The 16,852-nt window shown below is 36.1% G+C and overlaps 1 protein-coding gene across 1 annotated transcript in view; it reads right to left on the reverse strand.

Moving 5' to 3' along the window:
- The window catches only part of LOC110106912 (3-hydroxyisobutyryl-CoA hydrolase-like protein 3, mitochondrial), a 137,355-nt gene that overhangs the window by 26,277 nt on the left and 94,226 nt on the right, over positions 1 to 16,852 (reverse strand). Inside the window, exons 7-9 of the mRNA XM_028697397.1 lie at positions 9,110 to 9,288; positions 8,254 to 8,381; positions 8,066 to 8,167 (exon numbers count right to left, since the gene is read on the reverse strand). Of these exons, the coding sequence (XP_028553230.1) occupies positions 8,066 to 8,167; positions 8,254 to 8,381; positions 9,110 to 9,288 (409 nt within the window). The remainder of the gene's footprint in view (positions 1 to 8,065; positions 8,168 to 8,253; positions 8,382 to 9,109; positions 9,289 to 16,852) is intronic.

Raw genomic sequence — 16,852 nt, forward strand, 5'->3', positions numbered from 1 at the left:
CGCACATGCACCGTAATTTGTATGCACATAGGTACACAAAAGGAGTAAACAAAATTATTCACCCGCATGGGCCCCGGCGAGCGTGTTATTGGTACACACGTGATGCCTAGGGATGCTGCGCGGGTCAATAAATTCTAACCCTATCCTCCTAAGTAATAGGAGTTGACAAGGTTCAACAAACAACTATAAAATGCCCCAAACACCCGTATGGTCCCCGGGGAGCGTGTTATGGTTAAACACGTGACGTCTAGGAATACTGCGCAGGTCAATAAGTGAATTCAAGTTCGAATCTGATCCTTCTATGCGGGTCAGTATGAGTTGACAGGGTTCAAACCATCAAACAATTATACAGTGGTGGTGACCGGTATATTTATCTTAATATAATCATATTAGGTCTTCAAAGCCTATACAATGAGAATTCACTTACAATGGCATAAAAGCCTACGAAACCCGATCATCTATCGATAACTCGACAGAGTCGACAAGGTTCAAAACATAAATATTTTTTAAATGACCCCATGATCACCTCGATGATGGCCGTGTTGAACGAAGATCTCAATCGGAGGGGTTAATTCCAAATATTTCAAGTCCACCCAAATGCCCACGATATTCAAAGCTCCTAAAAATCCAAAAGTCCCAAAATCCAATTCCAGATATTTCAAGTCCACCCTTCGCAACAGTTTGCCGAGTGGACAAATTAAAATTAACTACATCTCACATTGAGCTAAATGCCTAGTCAAAAATATCATTATAATCGATTCTCAAACAATCTCCTACCAATAAGGACATGATACGTGTCCTCTAACAGACAGTTTTGTCGTCAAATGACACTACAAGATAAACGATTATAACTCGGGGCTCTCCAAACCAAGTGGTTTTGTCTCCAAATGGCACCACGAAATACCGGTTATGGCCAGAGACAATACGTTCCTTAGTGGCATCAAATTCTTGAGATGTGAATCAATAGAATATGATCGATAGCGCACAAAGCCCTCTGTTAGCTAAGGTGTATTCAAATTGTCCCCTTAGACAAACACTCACTCCATGTCTACAAGGTCCCCTTGGACGAAGCAACCCATGACTGCCGACAGGGATTCTTTTGTCAGGTTGGGTCGACTACCTTCTCAGACTAAGTATACCAGAGACAACGATGGCCCAGAACGACAAAACCATGGGATATTGATCGGGTCTATCATCCATTCCCCCACCATCCGCTTTAAGTGTAAGATGGTGAAATTTTTGTTTTAAATATCAATCCTTCCAAATACCAAATTCAATGCTGTTACTATATGCCACATAACACATATCCTTTATGTATCTGATTGACGATTAGCCTTAATCAAAAGTTCTCTCTCATTATTGGGAGGGGTAATTAACTATAAGGGCTTGCGTCTATAGGAAACCAGAACTCGGATCATAAAGTCCTCGCAAAATGAGGGCGAAATCTCTAGGTAATGTCTTATCTACAAACCCATCTGCCTTCCAAAATTTACCCTGAAACTTAATTCTGTTAAAACTCTCCCCAAAGAAAAACGAGGCGGGCGGAGGTCGGGGCCGAATTTTTGGAGCCCATACCGATCAAAATCCCATGGTTTCGTTATCCCAGATCATCATGGTCCCTAGTTTACTTAGTCAAAGGGGGTAATCGACCCAACCAAATTAATAGATACTCGTCGGTAGCTATGCGCATTGCTTCTTTTAAGGGTACTTTGTAGACATGCGGTGAGTATTTACCTAAGGGGACATATTTGAGTTCACCTTAGCTAACAAAGGCTTTGTGCCTATCAGACATATCATATTGATTTATTACTCAAATATTTAATGTCATTGAGGAACATACAGGCTCTGACTATGACCGAAATTTAATAGTGACATTTAGTGGCAAAATCATCCGGTCAGAGAGTCTTATTCATACCTATTTATCTTTGATGTCATTTTGCTACAAAATTATTGGTAAAAGACACATGTCACGTCCTTACTAGCAAGAGAAAATTTGAGAATGAATCTAATGATATTTTGACTAAACATTTGCTATTTGTGAGCTAAAGTAACTTTCAAACTTATCCACCTTGACCAAAAGTTGTGAAGGGTGAATGGGCATATTGCTTTAACTATTTTGGCATTATATTTCAATTTTAAACATTAATATAATTTATGAATACGTTAAAATCAATTGAATATATTTTATTAGAATTTAGAAGCATTTTGAATGTTTGGAGTCCCCTCCGATTGAGATTTTCTATCAACACGACCATCATAAGAGTAATTATGTATAATCTTGCTTTAATGGTCGGACATTGTTGACTCTATCTACTCACCGACAAAGGATCGAGTCCGTCGTCAGCATTATGCTTTTAATAATGAATCTCTCTTGCAGTAGACCTTGATGGCCAAATATGAACATATAAAACAAAGGCTCCGTTCGGCGTTACCACCATATATTTGTTTGACGATTCAAGCAATGTCAACTCTATCTATTTGTCGACAGAGGATCAGGTTCATCGTTGGCTTCAAGCTTTTGTTAGTAAACATTTCTTGTAATAGACCTTAAAGGACTAATATAAATGTATATAATCAAATACTTCGGTCAACGTTATAACCATGTACTTGTTAAGTGGTTCACCTTTGACCTATGTAGCATTTCAGACGTCACGTGTGTACTTACAACATACTCGTTGGGATCCATGCAGGGATGCATTTTGCAAGATGTATTTGTTTGATGGTTATATTTATGCAGTGCAATGGGTGTAAATGACACTAGTATCACTGCACACATATTTTCATCTACATATTGACATACTCGCAGGTGTATTTATATGTTTGCATGATACATGCATGCTGAAATGTGCATTTACGCACCGTTTAACGTGCTCACATGATGTATCATTATGCTGCGTGGGGGCTTAATGTATTAATATAACGTATGATGTATTTGCATGACATGCATGCGTATGCATTCCTGTGTTGCCTACTTGCGTGCATAACGCATTTGCATGATAAGTCAATGCTCTCCTGTAGTGCATGATATATTTGCAAGTCAGTGTAGCGTGCTACCGCTACACGGCGTACTTTACATATTGGATAATATGCTTGTATGATATGTTTTGTATTTTGCAACGTGTTTATGTATGATGTGAATGCATTAGTGTGCATTTCAATGCATGAGATGTTTTTTCAATATTCAAATATGATCAATTGCAAAATTTTATTTAAAAGCCTACAATGCCTACTGTCCGCTTGTACGGATGTTGCGTCATCTGGTGGCATTATTTAGCAGCGCACTGAGTTTCATTTGTCATGCATCGGCAATGCAGTTTAGCTCATTTCATCCTTCTTCATGTTGTCATTTTCCTCAGTATTCATCCTGTAGGAGCTGACAAATACGCTGCACAACGCATCCAGAGCATTCCACCTATTGTTTGCAGGTAAGCTGATTTATCTGGTGTGACAGACTGGCGCTGCAAATTTACTGACGCAATTTACTAGCAGCCTAGAGTTTGTACCACACATCTTCTGCTTACAGGTGAATAGTAGTGTTGTGTTATGGATCATTTGCTACTTTATGCATGTAGGTTGTCACAAAGTGTAGGCTTTGTTAACACTGCTTGTAGTGTATTGTTAGGCATTCAGAAGCCACCAACCATTCCATGTAAGTGAACTATGTTTAGTGCGAATCTTCTAGCATTGCTTGTAGGCGGGTCGTATCATTACACTATGGGTCCCTCGTTGCTTCTTATAGGCGAGCTGTCGTGCATTGCAAGCTTTGCTAAATTTACTTATAGATCTTCAACGAGCATTCAAAATTCATCAGCCTAGCTCGAAGTCAGACTGGTGTGTACATGATGAATCTCCTACAATGGCTCGTAGATCCTTTTATCCATCACAAGTTCATTTCTTGTGCCTGTAGATGGTGTGTCACACTCATTGCAATATCCTTATATTTGTAGAGGATTCATTATACTTGCGATACATTCAGTATCATTGCTTGTAGACAGGACCGTTGTATGCATTACGAGCCTTCTGCTATTAGCCGCGGGCAAGTTCCATGCCTACGAGCAGGTTTCCATGTTTCTTTGCAATCAGGCGACACTAATTGCATGTAAAATGCATTTACTTTGAAATCCTGGAATATATCTTCGTTAACAAGTCATAGCATTCACTACCTGCCAACCTTTTTTCTTGGAAAAAGTTGGTGTTCTTGCATAGCATCGCCTATAAGAGGTTAATGCGTTCGCTTGCAAGTTAATTAATATTAACTGCAGACGGGTTATATTTGTTCCAACTTCCTTATGAATGCTCTGCCACATTTATCACACATCCCCTATTCATTCATTCATTTGCATAACCAAGGGTTATTACTTGGCATTTTTTATTTTTTATTTTAGATTGTGTATTTAACAAATTAATGTCCAATTCCCTATAGTTCAATTTGAAAGTTTAGTTCCTTGTCATTTTGCTTAAGTCTTGTTCCTTGTGGTTTGAATTTCAGCATCCTCCTGGCATCGCCCAAATTTAAAGGAATTTTAGGGAGTATTAACCTGCCCACTACGTCAACAAAGATGTGCATGGTCAGTGTCGTGCAACATTGCGGCCATGGTCTTCAATTTCACCATGCCAAAAAAGGCTTGTATGGGTCTCTAGGGGTACTTGCGTAAAAATCCGCAGCTTTTTCCCATATAAATAGAAGCTCGTACATTGATACTTAGGTTTACCCCGCCACGCTAAGAAAAGCGTGCACAAGACTTACACATACTTGTCAATGGCGAATGGCACAACACGGCGCAAAGTTTCCTGAGGCATAGCGCATAGCGTACGGCGCGGCGCACCCCATTTTGAACACGGTGCAAAATAAAAAATAATTATAAAAATTATTATATGGATCCTATTTCAAGTATCAATCAAGTTGGGTAAGGCTTAGTTGAATATGTTTGTAGTCCAAAATCCAAACCATTAAAGTGAGCTTCAAGTTCATTCAAAACTTTTACTAAAATAAAGTCTAATAAAACCTAACAAAACATATTTTAATTATATCAAATAATTTTAAAATTAATTATGACATTATTTTAGAAATTTAAATATATAAATCTTAAAAAATATTTATAATTATATTAAAAAATCCCTAAAATTCAAATTGCGTATGACCTAGATTGCACCGGTACACCTATTTATGAAGGCATGCTGTATCCGATACACCGATACACGGATACGCCTCCGATACGCCACCGATACGTGTCGGATACACCAAAGCCGTATCCAATTAAAATACTATTTAATTTCAAAAGGAAACGCGTATCTGATACGCGTGTCCGTTGAAAAACAAAAAGAAATAAAAAAAAGACGCATCGTATTTACTTCCGGGGTTGCGAGCAAGGTTCTCTCATTTTCGAGATGGATTTGAGTCTCTTGATGATATGAGAATATTAGGAATTACTAATCTTTCACTTGATGAGCCTGAATTAGAAGCTATGATATTTATTGAAGTTCATACGGTATGACGTGCGTCATTACGCACACATGACTCAAATGGCGTGCAACCTTGAGCATGTGCGCCGCGCCATGCAATTAGCGTCATAGGTACGCCGCGCCGTGCCATGCGCCATTTTATGCCATTGACAAGTATGGGCTTATATGCCTCGCTATAAGAGTTGCACTATATTCCCTCCCATGATGCTAAGAAAAGCGTGTATAGCTATCCCGACATGTTGCAAGCATCGAAAACAGGATTTGGAGCTTCTTTTAGCTTTAGAAGTCATTATACCTTAGTTATGCCTGACGAAGGAGATGAAAGCACATAAATTACTTCTCTTTTTTTGTTTTTCTATCCTTTTTTTTTCCTTTACCCTTTTTCTTACTTTTTTCTCTTCTTTTCTCTCTTTTTTTATTGAATAATAATAATAATAATAATAATAATTAGATAAGGTCATTAGGGAGGGATTGGAGAGATTTTTCTTCTCTGTTGAGCTGTTGTTTCGGAGTTGAAGTGTATAAGGGTTGTTGGAGTGAATGAAATAAAGGGAGGTTGCCTGCAGCATGATAGGATGAAGAGTGTCGCTAGAAGATCGACATAGGGTCATCGAGCACGGTTGAAGGTCGAAGTTGGGCATAGCTTAGAGTGTGACTGACGGTTTGATAGGAAGAGGCCGGGCCGATGGGGTGAGAGTCGACGACAGGGAAGGCTAGGTTTCGGGTCGTGGTCGACAGGCTGACTTGAGGCTGATCGAAAGGGAAAGGATGAGTACTTGATTGGGTTCAATCATCCTTGGTTGTCGGTGCAGTTGAAGTTCTTAGAGTGAGGTAGGGAGTCGGCGGGATCAGAGGTGGAAGGATCAGTCGATTGGCTCAATCAAACAGAGGGAAAAGCAGGTGATGGGTAGTGAGAATGTTGTGGAGGTCGGATCAGGCACAAGAGTCGGCTGTAGACAGAGGTTGTAAGAGATGGACACAGGACACATGCGTCAGCGAAGAGCGGCTGGATCGGATTCGAAGGGTTGGGAGCTGGATTGGGAGGTTGATGTGGTGGCTGAACTGGAGGATCGAGATTGAATAGCAGGCGACGGGAGTTGCTTGGCTTATGAGGAGTTAGGCACAAGAGGAATCGGCAGGAATGTTTTTGCGTGGAAGCAAGAAGGATGAACTGAGACTTCGTTCTAGATTTATTAACGCAAATCGAAGCGTGAATCGAGCGAGCTGGAGGGATTTGCACAAGATTTCCAGGAGGAGACACGAGCGGCGCCGAATAGCATATAAGCAGGATTTGAGCAAGATTTCCGACTTGTGTGGAGGTCAACAATGTGTTATGCCGGTCCAGCCTGGACCGGCTCATCCTGGACCGGCCCAGCCGGTCCGGGCTTATGCCCGACGGAAGAAGGCGGAAGGGAGAGAGGGAACCGGGGTGGGGTCCAATTGATTTCAATTTGAAATTAATTGTTTTTGGAGGGAGAATGAAGGGTAGAGAAGTCCTTTTGCTTTTAATTTGAATTAGAGTGTATTAAATAGGGAGTTATGAGGAGAGGGGTTTTTCATCTTGCATTTTGAAATTACTTTGGGTTCTAGGTTTTCTCGCTTGGGCTCTCGGCGTTGCCGGAGATTGTAGGAGAGTTGTTCTTCCTCTCGAATTGAAGAACATTGTATCGGGCTTTGGTTTTGATTGCTTACTAGTGGAATACAATCGTCGCTAGTGTTTTCCTACGAGTTCTTCCCTATTTCCGCTGTTTTTGCGCTATTTGTGTGCCGATTTGGGTTAGGTTTGCTTGCGAACTCAAGTATTACCTTAGGGTTACTTGCGAACTCAAGTATTTCCTATCACAATGCATTAAGATCATCGATAATATCCTAGTAATCAAGATCGAGAGGCAAAAATCTAGAACGTTAAATGACAATAAGAAAAACAGGATAAGCATGATTGGCCGACCTATTAGACAACAAACAAAAGATATGGATGAATTTTAAATTTGTTTAGCATAAGTTGTATTTGGAATTTTAAATTCAAGATAGGGTGTATTTGGAATTTTAAATTCAAGATAGGATTTTTCTGAATTATTGAGTATGCTACCTTCTTTGAGGGAGTTGGTTCAGGAAAAGAAGGATAATTCAAATTATTTTCTTGTTGTAATTCCGTACTAATAAGTTAATTTTCTGCAATAAAATTCAATTGAAATCAACTCCAAATTCCCTTCTCTCTCCAATTTCTCTCCTCCAATTGCCAGCTGCCCATAAAGCCCAAACCACCAAGCTTCCCTCCAGCCACTAATCTCCTTGCTACTGTCAATCTAGCAGCTGTCCAGAGGAAATTTTCATACTGTTGTAGTTCTGTCTGCAGATTGCCCGCGACTTCCTAGAAATATAGAACCGTATCTCAAAATATAATCAAGATATTTCTTCTATTATTCATTGTTTTGCCAAAGTTGGCAGGACTAGAAATGTCATACAAGACTGAGAGAGTAATATATATATATATATATATATCATCTGTCCAATACACTCAAGAAAACAAAAAGAAGAGCTAACCAATTTAATAAAAGAGTTTAGTGTGGGGTTAGGGTGTTGGTGGAGTGATTGTGTGTACCTGATCTTTGTCTACCAAAACAGCTCTTACACCTTCAGTAAAATCATGTCGAAGTGAAGACCGCAGAGCTATTCGATATTCAGTCTTCATTACACCATGAAGCTGCACAGGGAGCAGCACTATAAAGTATAACAACTTAATAAAGAGCATTTGGCATAGAAAGAAATAAAATAGTTGAGCTATATTACTTTAGATAAATGATTCTCATCATTTCTGTGTGCAGATGCGACTTCGGAGAAATGTTTCTTAGTCAAATAGAGAGAGAAAGGTGCACCTTTACCAAGTCCTTGAAGAGCATCATGGGCCCATTCAGAAACTGCAACAACGCATACAAAGCCAATAAACATTAGAACTACAAGAAAAATGGTTGCAGCCAACATATATCTATGTTGCAATTAATTTAGTTCAAAATTACTTGGATGCTGCATGGAATCACAACTTCAAATTGTTGGTAATTAGACATTTAACCAACAAAACAAAATACTTTTTTTTTTTATATCCAACGAAGGAAATGGAAGACCGATAAGAAACAAGTATTTGAGAGTTGACAAAAAGTAAAAAGAAAATTGAAAGGGATCAACAGAATGTTGACGAGCATATATATTTACCAAAATAATCCAAGGCATTTAAAACATAACATTTTCAAAGACAGAGGCTGCAAAATACCAATATCATCAGCCTTATTGCAACAAATTGGGTTAAAGTTTCTAAAGAAAAAGACAAGATTTCTATTGATGTTTGTTTCGGTTTGCAAAACTTCATGACGATTAATCTCTCTAAAATGCAAAGATGTGAGATCACCAAAGAATTAAATAGGTTATACTAACTCAGATTTAACGCCAACTAAAAATATCCAGATGAATGAATTAAATTATATTTTATGCCAAATTCAAATAGAAAGGAAGATGATGAGGAAAGGATTTAGTCCCTGCAGGGATCCGTGGTGATAAAACCTTGGCATTGCAGCATTAGTAGAAACCAGGAAAGCAGAAAGTCATCAGATCATTTAAAAGAACATCAGAAGAACAAACCAGGTTTCCATACCTTGCCCATCAGTATTTAGTTCTAGCTTCTTTAATTCTTCTATTATTTCAGATACCGTTTTTTCTATGCCAAATGATGACGCTATATGGGGTAAAAGCAACTTCAGTTGAGCATCAGAATCTGGCTCCGTTTTGTATTGTGCTAAAATTGCCTGCACATTTGCATGCGCGTCCCCAAAGCTGCATGCCCAAAACAGAGAAGATCAATGTAATATCCAAAAATTTAGGTAAATAAATATAAAATTTTATTTAAGAAAATTATATTTTATATTAACAGTTAATTACTATTATGTAAAATCTTAGCATTTACACTAAGTAATAAGTTGAATTCAAATAAATATTTCCTAGTTCCGCAAATGTGCATCCATTGGCTGTGAAGAGTATAGATGAGCAGTTATTATGTGTGGGACCTCTCTTCCAGTGGGTTTTCACACAAGCAAGGGAACAAAAGGTTTGGGAATAATCGGTTAAACTGTTAACAAGAGATCGGCAAAGTGCAGAGAATGGTTCGTCAAAAAGCAGGGAAGAGTACGGCATAGCGCAAGGAGGAAATCAGCATAGTGAAGCAGAGCCCTTGAATTTGAATTGGGTGAAAGCAGCTATATTAGTGGGAAAGAGGAAATCCTCTTGCGGCTAAGCATTGTAATTCGGCAATTTCTTATCAGTAGTGGAAGTACGGACTGCTGTGAGTGAAGAGAGAATTTTCAGTGAAGGAAGAAGATCAAGAAGGAATTGAGGTAAGCAATTTAATTTTCTCCAATTGTTTTACAGAATTCTAAATAGTAATAAAAGTTCCCAAGGAAGATTCGCTCAAATGCAGTAATTGTTTGGTACATAAGGAGAAAAGGAACTGGTTTTGAGGTAAGTTGATGTGTTAGTATAAGTTGATTTTATGCAATTTATTAGAATAATAAATTGTGGAAATTATAGAATTAGAGAGGTGAATTGTAGGTACTTTATAAATGAAGAAGGGTCGAGGTGTCAGATTTGAAGAGAAAACCTGTCAAGGAGGTAAGCAATGAAATTCAATTTAAAAAGCAAATGTTTTTATTTCTATACATGTAAACTTGTAATTGACTAAATTAAAAGGAAACATGTGCTAAAGTTAATGATTTTACTAAGGTATGTTTATAGCCAAGTATTAAAGTATTAATAATCATATGTGAATTTGAATTATTTATACTTAAAATTAGATATATAATGAATGGATAAATGTTTTCTTAATTGATCATATATTGGAAAGAAAGCACTAAGTTATGTAATATCTACTTATTCTTTTATTGCAAGCAATATAGTAGATAGAATTCTTATAGGAAAGTATGAAGCATGACAAAGCAAATATAAGTTCTAAATTTTGAAACCAAATGAATACCACATGAGGGGACTAATGGCCAATTATCACAGCATGACAAGATACCTAAGGGTCCTAAAAATATTGCACCAGTAGAAGGCAGTACATAGAGTTGATAATGTACACTAACCATACCAGTGCAATGACAAGAAATTTGATGCAAATGCAAATGATGAACATGATAATGCAAATGATGGAAAAGATTCAGCCTCTGGCAGGACCGGCTACACCATGTATTCCACCTATAGATATATCAATCACTCATACAACTCTTGGTAGCAGTGTAGATACAGATGTTGGTGTTCATGTCAATGTAGAAATAGACAAATATTTAAAACTCTTTCAAACTTCAAAGTTTAAAATCATCTTTATTTAAAGGAGTATTAGATGCCCGAACTGCTAAAGATTAAATGGTCAGGATTGAGAAAAATTTGAATGGGATGGAATGCCTTGGGGACAGGCATGTATCCCTTGTGATTTTAAAGTTGGAAGGTGAGGCAGAATGATGGTAGAGAGCTCAACATTTAAAAAAATTCAATAGTAGAGCTAAAAAACTAATTACTTTGGATGAATTTGAACAAATCTTTAGGGAGTGATATGATCCTCCTTCAGCAAGATAGGCAATGTAAGAGATTTTTTCCAACATAAAGGAGCCAAAACTGTTATTCAATATGAATCAAAGTTTACATCTTCATTAAGGTATGCTCCACAGCTTATCAATACTCCTGCTGAAAAAATGTTATAGATTTATTAAGAGTCTTAGAGATTCAGTGATGCAACCTTTAATTCCTCTTCGCATAAAAGATTTTACTGAACTGGTTGAAAGTGCTAGACTTTTGAAGCATAATATGGATATGATAAAATATAAATGCGAGGTTGACAACAAAAAGAGGCCAATTGATCAAATAGATTGTTAATAAAAAAAGGCAGAAATTTCATCTAGGTCAACAACAGTAGCCTGCATGATTTCGTGTGATACCAACTTGTTCAAAGTATGGAAAATATCATCCAGGAAGATGTTTAACGAATTTAAGAAAATGTTATCTGTGTGGGGAGCCAGGACATAAAAAAATTGTTCTAAAAATATTCTAAGATTCATTGAATTAAAAGGAATTCAGAAGACAAATCAGTACAAGGAAGTTAGGTCACAAATGAATCAACCAGCTTTTAAGATAAAAGGAGAAGCACCAGGAGAAGTGGTGAGATCTACACTTGCTCGAGTTTTTGCTTTAACTTCTCAATCTTCAAAAGTGGTCACGGTACTATCCATATTTTAGATTTACCTTCTAGAATTTTTTTTTTGTGGTGCATCACATCCTTTATATCTGAGATATTTTGTAAAAAATTACATGTGAAACCTGTTGTTTTTACTCTTAGTCTAAGTATTTAGTTACCTGCTGGCAATTATTTCATTGCCAGTGTTTCATGTTTAATTAATATAATGATAGTCGATAAGGAATTCAGATCATATTTAATAATCTCATCTTAAGTAGAATTTAAAATAATTTTGGGAATGAATTGGTTGGTCTAATACTTTGCTAGTATTGAATGCTGGAAGAAAATAGTTAGATTTGATTTGCTTGGAGAAAAGTCATTTTATTTTCAGTGTGATAAAAGAGTAATTTAATCTTTGATTACTTCTAATCAAGTGAACAAAAGTATAAGAGTTGATGAATTAATTTTTTTAATAAAGTTAGAAGCTAATAAATGTGTGAGTTATGAGATAAATTCTATTCCTATTGTGAATGAATTTATAAATATTTTTTCTAACGATTGAAACGATGTCTCAAAAAAGAGAGGTGGAATTTTTAATAAAAACACAACCTGGAAAAAATCCAATTGTAAAATCACCTTACAGAATGACAACCAAAGAATTACAATAATTAAAAAGTCAATTGGCAGAATTAATTGAAAAAAGCTTTATTAAACCCAACATATCTCCTTGGAGTGCACCATGTTGTTTTTCGAGAAGAAGAATGATTAGACGTGACTCTGTATTGATTACAGAGAACTAAATCAGGTGACCATTAAAAATAAGTACCCTCTCTTAAGATTGATGATTGATTCGATCAATTAGCAAGTGCTTCTATTTTCTCCAAATTTGATTTGTGATTTGGTTATCATTTGAAGTGAAAAAAGGAGATATTGAGAAAATAGCTTTTGGTATTAGGTACGGGCACTATGAATTTTTTGTTATGTCATTTGGATTAACCAATACCCCAGCAGTAATGGATATGATGAATATAATTTTCAGATTATATCTTGATTAATTTGTAATTGTTTTTATCGACGATATTTTGATTTATTCCAAGAAAAATGAAGAGCATGCAAATCATTTGAAAATTATTCTAGGATTATTAAGGCAATATTAATTATTTGCTAAATCTTCTAAATGAGAGTTCTAGCAGAAGAAAATTTCATTATTGGGGCGCATTGTTAGTGGAGAAGGTATATCAGTAGATCCAAAAAAAATAAAATCAATGGTGGAATGGCCAAGACTAACTAATTTGGCTGAGGATTGAAATGATGTCTCAAAAAAGGGAGCTGGAATTTTTAAAAAAAAAATACAACCTGGAAAAAATCCAATTGTAAAATCACCTTACAGAATGACAACCAAAGAATTACAATAATTAAAAAGTCAATTGGCAGAATTAATTGAAAAAAGCTTTCTTAAACCCAGCATATCTCCTTGGAGTGCACCATGTTGTTTGTCGAGAAGAAGAATGATTAGACGTGACTCTGTATTGATTATATAACTAACTTAGGTGACCATTAAAAATAAGTACCCTCTCCCAAGATTGATAATTGATTCGATCAATTAGCAAGTGCTTCTATTTTCTCCAAATTTGATTTGTGATTTGGTTATCATTTGAAGTGAAAAAAGGAGATATTGAGAAAATAGCTTTTGGTATCAGGTACGGGCACTATGATTTTTTGTTATGTCATTTGGATTAACCAATACCCCAGCAGTATTAATGGATATAATGGATATGATGAATATAATTTTCAGGTTGTAACTTGATTAATTTGTAATTGTTTTTATCGACGATATTTTGATTTATTCCAAGAAAAATGAAGAGCATGCAAATCTCTTGAAAATTGTTCTGGGATTATTAAGGCAATATCAATTATTTGCTAAATATTCTAAATGAGAGTTCTGGTAGAAGAAAATTTCATTCTTGGGGCGCATTGTTAGTGGAGAAGGTATATCAATAGATCCAGAAAAAATAAAAGCAATGGTGGAATGGCCAAGACTAACAAATGTGACTGAAGTCCAAAGTTTCTTGGGATTAGTAGGTAATTACAGAAGATTTGTAAAGGACTCTCCTCAAATGTTTTGCCTTTATCCAGATTGACTTGGAAGAATAATAAATTTGAATGTAATGGGGAATGTGAGAAGAGTTTTCTTGAATTAAAAAGGTGTTTGACATCTGCATCTGTATTAACAATTCCATATGAAACTGAGGTATTTCAATTATTTAGTGATGCTTCTCAAAAAGAGTTGGATTGAGTGTTGATGTAGAATAAAAAGGTGATTGTATGTACTTCCAGACAGTTAAAATCACATGAAAAAAGTTACCCGACTGATGAATTAGAATTGACTGCAGTTATTTTTGCATTAAAAATTTAGTGATATTACCTATATGGTGTGAGATGCGAAAAATTCATAAACCATAAAAATTTAAAATACTTTTTCACACAGAAGGAATTGAAAAGACAGAGAAGATAGCTGGAATTGATAAAGCATTATATTCTTGACATTCATTATTGCCTAGGCAAGGCTAAATGCTAATGTAGTAGTTGATGTATTAAGCAGAAAGTTTAGAGAATAAATAATTTATATCTTAACTCAAGAAGAATGATTAATTAAAGATATGGAAGCATTACAAGTAGAGGTTAGAATGCAGAGTAATCATTGATTCAGGTAGATAAAATAAGATAACTATTTATCCATCCTTAGAAAAAAGAATCGGTGAATCTCAAAAAACTAGTGTTGAATATCAGAAGTTTATTGATTAATGGCAGTCAAGAAAAAGAAGGATTTCAGTGTAGATGATCACGAAAAAATGAGAAGTAATATGCACTTGTAAATACCAAAAGAATTAGATTTGATTCAAGAGATTTTACATGAACCCAATAACTCAGGCTATTTAATCCATCTAGGAAGTCCGAAGAAATATAAAGATTTAAATGCATTATTTTGTTAGCCCAGAATGAAAAAATATATGACAGAATATGTGGCTAAATGTGAAAAATGTCAAGTGGTTAAAACTAAACACCAGAAACTAAGTGGTATGTTGCAATCCTTATCAATACAAGAATGGAAGTGGCAAGATATAGCAATAGATTTTGTAAAAGGATTTCACAGATCAAAGCAAGGGTACAACTACATATGGGTTGTGATTGACATATTAACAAAATCAGCACATTTTCTACCTATTCGCCAGACTGATTCAGTGGAGAAATTGGCTAAGTTGTTTTGGAAGGAAATCATCAGATTGCATGGAATTTCTCTAAGTTCATTGTGTCATATAGAGATGAACATTTTACACTCAAATTTTGGAAGAATATTCATGAAAGTTTGGGCACAAAATTGCAGTTTAGTACCACATTTCATCCATAGATGATAGTCAATCATAAAGACGAATTCAAGTGCTAGAAGATATTTTGAGATTGTGTATGCTAGATTTCGAAGGTAGCAGAAAAGATCATATTCCGTTGATAAAATTCGCTTATAATGATAGTTACCAATCAAGTATCAAAATGGCATCATATGAGGCATTATATGTCATAAAATGCAAAACTCGAAGGAGTTGGTTTGAAATTGGGAAAAGACAGTTATTGGGTCCGCACTTAGTTGATTAAGCCACTGAAAAAGTCAGATTAATTAGAGACAGATTAAAAGCAGCTCAGGATAGTCAACAAAAATACTATGATCCCAAGCATAAAATGATATAATTTGAAGTGGTGATTTTGTTTATTTAAATGTTAGACAAATGAAAGGTGTTTCTAGGTTTTGCCAAGGTGAAAAACTGAGTCCTAGAGATATTGATCCATTTGAAAATATAGAAAGTGGAACAAGTTTCTTACAACCTAGCATTGCCTACAGACATGTCTGATGTGCACAAAATTTTTCATGTGACAATGCTCAAAAAGTGGGTCACAGACGAATATCAAAGAGACCCACAAAATGAAATTGAACTTTAGAATGATTTGATAAATGCTGAGGAACCTATAACGATATTAGAAAGTGATGTTCGTAAATTGAGAAACAGAATAATTCCTTATGTAATGATAAAATGGAAGCACGTGTCAGTAATGCAAGCTACATAGAAAAAAGAGGTAGACTTGAGGCAGAAATTTTCACATCTATTTAGGAAGTATGAATAGATGAATTTCGAGGACGAAATTCTAATAAGGGAAGAATTTAAATATCCAAAAATTCAGGTAAGTAATATTAAATCTTATTTAAGAAAATTATATTTTATATTATCAGTTAATTACTGTTATGTAAAATCTTAGCATTTCTATTGAGTAATAAGTTCAATTAAATTAAATATTTCCTAGTTCTGAATAGGTGCATCCATTAGCTGTGAAGAGTATAAATAAGCAGTTATTATATGTGGGGCCTCTCTTCCAGTGGGTTTTCACGCAAGAAAGGGAACACAAGGTTTGGGAATATACGATTATAGTGTTTAAATAGGAGGAGATCGGAGCACATTTGAGAGGATTCATCTTCAGATCAAACTTTCTGATTCTCTCAAATACAATTCTGAGATCTTTTAAGTGATCATTTCGGCCAAGACTTTTGACGACAAGGTCATCTACATAACACTCGACCTTCTGATGTATCAAATCATCAAATATGTGAGTCATCGCCCGCTGGTAGGTGGCACCAGCGTTCTTCAGGCCAAAGGGCATGACTGTGTAGCAGAAAATGCCGATGGGTGTTCTGAATGATGTATGTTTTTCATCTTCGGGCGCCATCTTGATTTGATTGTATCCTGACGATCCATCCATGAAGGAGAACATGTCGTAGTTGGAAGTGTTGTCCACTAGGAGTTCGGATACAGGGAGTGGAAAATCGTCTTTTGGGCATGCTTTGTTGAGGTCCCTGAAGTCAATACAGACACGAATTTGCCCGTTCTTCTTCTTCACTGGGACGATATTAGCAATCCAGTCAGCGTACTTTTCTTCTCGAATAAAGCCTGCATCTATTAGCTTCTTCGTTTCTGCGATCACCTGTTCTTCAATCTCCAGTCTCATTCTCCTTGGAGCTTGTTTAACAGGTACTACTTCCGGTTTGATTGCTAATCTGTGAACTGCTACGTCAGGGGATAAGCCAGGCATCTCAGCATATGTCCAGGCAAAGCAATCCCTGAATTCACAAAG

This window comes from Dendrobium catenatum, unplaced genomic scaffold (genome assembly GCF_001605985.2).
Source record: "Dendrobium catenatum unplaced genomic scaffold, ASM160598v2 fragScaff_scaffold_922, whole genome shotgun sequence".
NCBI lineage: Eukaryota > Viridiplantae > Streptophyta > Magnoliopsida > Asparagales > Orchidaceae > Dendrobium > Dendrobium catenatum.